Raw genomic sequence first — 4719 nt, 5'->3', positions numbered from 1 at the left:
GGGGGGGCGCGGCGCCGCCGGGGAGGGTCGCGCCGCGGGCGCCCGCGCTTCACTTGCCCGCCTTCTGCGCCTTCTGCGCCGATTTGGTGACCTTACCGGCGCCGCCACTCTTCTTCTCCACATTCTTGATGACGCCCACGGCCACCGTCTGCCGCATGTCGCGCACGGCGAAGCGGCCTGCGGGGAGGGGGCGTGAGGCGCGGGCCGGGGTACAGCGCGCAGGCGCACTCGCGCCCGCAGCATCCTCCCCAGCCCCGGGCCCCGGGCCGGGACCCGAGCGCTGGGCCCCGAGCTCTCTGCGCCTGTTTCGGGGGTGGTGGGGGCAGCGGAGTACGAGGCCCCTGCCTCCTTAGGTGGCAGGAATAACACACACAGGACTCCGCCAAGGCGTCGCTGTGGGGGTTAACTGGTATGTGAACAGTGCTTAGGGCAGGCCGGCGCGGAGAACAGTACACCCTTTCAGCTATCCTGAAGATGGCCAGCAACCTTGCATAAGGCAGCTCTCTGATATAGGTCTGGGGGTCGTCCTTGGGGTATCTGTGCGGCCGGCCAGCTGGAGGCAGGCGGCCAGTCCTAACTCTTGCCACCAGACCAGCTGTGGGCCTTGGGTGGGTCTGCAGTGCAGGATACCAACCCGGGCCCACTCAGCGGGGCCGCCTGTGCTCCATGAGACGAAGACCGAGGCCGGGGGGTCTCCCGCTAAGCTCTAAGCTGCAGCGCAAAGGCGCAGGACCCTCCGTGCAGCCCTCCCGCACAGAGGTCCTTGGCCCTTGGGCTGGACTGGCCGCCCCCCGGGGCTGCCCCCGCCTCGCCAGCCGGCTCACCGAGAGGTGGGTACTGGGAGAAGCTCTCCACACACATGGGCTTCCCCGGGACCATGTCCACGATGGCCGCGTCGCCGGACTTCAGGGACTTGGGGCCGTCCTCCAGCTTCTTCCCGGAGCGCCGGTCGATCTTCTCGCGCAGCTCGGCGAACTTGCAGGCGATGTGCGCCGTGTGGCAGTCGATGACCGGCGAGTAGCCGGCGCTGATCTGCCCAGGGTGGTTCAGAATGATGACCTGCGGACAGAGGAGCACGAGGCCATCAGGCACACGCAGGTGGGCACAGAGCTGGGAGAGGCTCCGCCCACCCCAGGTCCCTGGGGCCCAGAGTGCCGACCGCGGAGGAAGGTCAGTCTAGCGGGGACCCAGGCCCCTGGACCCGGACCCCGAGGCCCTCTCCAAGCATCTAAAAAGCCACAAGAGACAAACAACGACGAGGGCGCGGTTTGAAAGGGCCGGCGGCCAGAGCAAAGACGGTGGATGACAAGACCGGACTTAGATGATCATATTTCAACTGTATTTCAGTAAAGCCAGTTTAAAAAGTCCTAGTCACGTGAAGAGGTGACCGAAGAGGACACGGTGAAAATGCGGAGGGTGAAATGTCACAGGCCCGTCCCAAGCAATAAACTGACCAAAGCGCTTTCAGGACCAAAGAGGGACCTCAGTGAGGCCAGGAGCACCGAGGCCGGGGTGCAGCCTGCCTGCTCTTCCCACCTGCGCCCTCGGCCGGCTTCAGCCCTGCCCGGCCCCGGTGGCCCACTCTGCGAAGCAGGGGTCTCAGTCCTCCCCGGCGCCAGGCAGCCCCCTCGCCTGAGGACAGCCCTGGTACTGGTGGGAGGGGGGCCCTGCCGGCCACCGGGCTGCCCACCTGGGACGTGAACTGGGCGGCCTCCTGGGGCGGGTCGGACTTGCTGTCCCCGCACACATTGCCCCTGCGGATGTCCTTGACCGACACGTTCTTCACGTTAAAGCCTACGTTGTCCCCGGGCAGGGCCTCGCTCAGCGCCTCGTGGTGCATCTCCACCGACTTCACCTCCGTGGTGATGTTCACAGGCGCAAAGGTCACCACCATGCCCGGCCGGAGGATGCCCGTCTCCACTCGGCCCACGGGCACGGTGCCAATGCCTGGGCCGAGAGGAAGGGGGCCGTGAGGGCAGGCTGGCGTCAGGGGTGCCCTGTCCTCCCTGGCCGGTGGGGGGCGGCCACGTGGCAGGAGGGAGGGGACAGGGAGGCCCTGGGCAAGGCGGACGCTGAGACGTTCAGACAGAAGTGGAGGCTTCCGCGCCCCGCCAGCGGAAGAAGGGAATGAGGAAGAGAGTTCCCAGAGCACAGGGAGAATGGGCAAGGAGGGGTCCCACCCCTGCCCCCGGGTGGCAGCTTTCCCTGGAGGAGGCGCTGGGGGACCCTCCTCTCCCTGAGGCCCCACCCTGTGAGGCAGAAGCCCTGAGCGGATTGAGGACCAGCCCACCCAAGGTGGCCTGCCTGGCGCTGGCGCTGCTGTCCTGAGGGTCACTCCCAAAGGGGCGTGGGTGCCCCTGCACTTCTCAGGATCTGCTTATACTGTGTGGCTGCCCAGTGGGGGGTCTGGTGCTCCCCAGAGTGGGGGACGGGGGCGGTGGGGGCTCCAGCCGGTCTCCCTGGCTGTGACAGGGGCTCGTGTGGCATTGCGGAGGCTGAGGCTGGTGGCTGTTCTCTGTGCTGGGTGAGTGTGACACCCCCATCCTGCACACAGGCCCTGCATCTCTGCCACAGCCTCCTGGCTGGGAGTCCCCCATCGCTGCCCCATCGTGGGCCTCATACTTGTTTATGCTTCTGTATCATTTCATGACCAGCTTTTCTCACTCCTGGAGTGGATCTTGTCTCCCACAAGACAGGAATCTCCAGGTGGAGAGTAGTATGTGACTCTCCCTGCGCCCCCAGCTCCTGGTACAGGGCTGGGCACTTATCTGGAGGGAGGAGGACCCTGGAAAACTCGGGGCAGACTGATGGACGGGCGGGGGAGGTGGACGGATGAATGGACTGATGCAGAAATGGATAATAGGTGGGTCGGGGGTGGGGGTGGATAGATGGACAGATCATGGATGGAGATGGGTGGATGGGTGGCCCCCCGGAAAGTGTGCAGCATGGGGGAAGGGGCTGAAATAACCCGGCCCGGATGCTCCTGGTCAGGGGCCCATTCTCAGGAGGGGGTCTGAGGGCAGAGCTGGCCAGGCTGCAGGGTGGGTGCTGCAGTGGGCGGTGGCCATGGAGCCCTCACTCACCGCCGATCTTGTACACATCCTGCAGCGGCAGGCGCAGGGGCTTGTCTGTGGGGCGTGTCGGGGGCAGGATGGTGTCCAGGGCCTCCAGCAGGGACACGCCACTGGCGTTCCCTTCTTTCCGCTCCACTTTCCAGCCCTTGAACCACGGCATCTGTGCAGGAGGAAGAAAGCACCGTCCTAGGGCCCACGTGCCCCCGCACCACCCACCCCACAGCCATGGCCTCCGGGCCCACGGTTGGCTCACCCCTCCCTATGTGAGACCCCCACGAGGGGAGCTCGATCCACGACATACAAGCCGGCAGCCCGACCAGAAGGGGCGGCCCCCAGCCGGGTGCAGGGCTGAGTTTCCCCTGGCTCTCCTGAGATACCCCCCATGCCCACCTCCCTCAGTGTGGGCAGCTGCATCCTGGCCAGGACTAGTGACCCCTGCTGGGCCAGGGGTGGCCTCTGGCTTGACCGGGTGAGGCACTTGGTCTCGGGTTCCACAAATTCAAAACAAGCAGGTCCCACTCAGCACCTCCTACCGAGTCAGAGTTCCCAGGACATGGGCTGCCAGGGCCACCAGCTTCCCAGCTGACCCCAGAGAGCCAGTCCTCGGCCCTTTGCTGTCCCGGCCTGCTCTGGGCCTCAGGGAGGTGCCTGGGGGGCCTCGGGGAGGTGCCTGGGAGGCCCCGTGGCCTTGGCTCCTAGGGGAGATGCAACCCTGCCACGCAGGTCTCTGGAGACAGAGATGGGGCAAGTGGGCCTGGGCCCCGGCAGCCGCTGCCCCCGCAGTGTCAGCCTGGGGGGCAAGGGGGCGTGTCCCCGGCCAGAGAAGGGGCTGCAGTGGCTTCTGCCAGCCTCACGGGGAGGCTGAGCTGAGGGCAGAGCGTCCGGCGCCCAAGGAGTCTGGGGCTTCCAGCAGCGCGGACACCCACAGGGGGCTGGCACCGCACTCCCTCCTGCTGGCTGTCTGTGCCCGCCCTGACCCAGGGCCCTCAGGGGGAGGTTCGAGCAGCGCCACCGCTGCTGGGCACTCACGTTGGGCGAGGGTTCCAGCATGTTGTCGCCGTGCCAGCCCGAGATGGGCACAAAGGGCACGGTGGCTGGGTTGTAGCCGATCTTCTTGATATAGGCGCTGACCTCCTTGACGATCTCGTCGTAGCGCTTCTCACTGTAGGCGGGCTCCGTGGAGTCCATCTTGTTGACCCCCACGATAAGCTGTTTCACGCCCAGCGTGTAGGCCAGCAGCGCGTGCTCCCGGGTCTGCCCGTTCTTGGAGATGCCCGCCTCAAACTCGCCCACTCCTGCCGCTACGATCAGCACGGCGCAGTCCGCCTGCCCGGCAGGTCGGCCAAGGTAAGCCCAGACCTCGCCCAGCACCCAAGCCCAGGCCCCTCTGGGCAGCAGACAGGGGCCTGGGCCATCGCCTGGGCATGGAACCTGGGGGTCCCAACTTTAGGGGCAGTGTCTGTCTGTCTGTCTGTGTGAATGCCCTGGCAATGTCGGATTGTCCGGGGGCATTTCTGCCCACATTTCCGTGTCCCCATCCTGGCCTCTGTGTCTTCTGTGAAGGTGGCCCTGACAGTGGCTGGCTGTCCTTACGGGCACCCTTGCCTGGCTGAGATGCCGGGGCACTTAGTTCTTTGGGGGGGGG

General features: G+C 66.2%; 1 protein-coding gene across 1 annotated transcript in view; it reads right to left on the bottom strand.

Annotated features, from left to right (window-relative positions):
* Positions 1–49: 49 nt before the first annotated feature.
* The window catches only part of EEF1A2 (eukaryotic translation elongation factor 1 alpha 2), a 6872-nt gene continuing 2202 nt past the window's right edge, over positions 50–4719 (bottom strand). Inside the window, exons 3-7 of the mRNA XM_007462242.1 lie at positions 4104–4400; positions 3084–3234; positions 1691–1947; positions 825–1059; positions 50–177 (exon numbers count right to left, since the gene is read on the bottom strand). Coding sequence (XP_007462304.1) covers positions 50–177; positions 825–1059; positions 1691–1947; positions 3084–3234; positions 4104–4400 — 1068 coding nt within the window. The remainder of the gene's footprint in view (positions 178–824; positions 1060–1690; positions 1948–3083; positions 3235–4103; positions 4401–4719) is intronic.

Source organism: Lipotes vexillifer, unplaced genomic scaffold, assembly GCF_000442215.2.
Source record: "Lipotes vexillifer unplaced genomic scaffold, Lipotes_vexillifer_v1.1 scaffold1798, whole genome shotgun sequence".
NCBI lineage: Eukaryota > Metazoa > Chordata > Mammalia > Artiodactyla > Lipotidae > Lipotes > Lipotes vexillifer.
The sequence above is the reverse complement of the archived record's forward strand: the minus strand, read 5'-3'. Positions and strand labels throughout refer to the sequence as shown.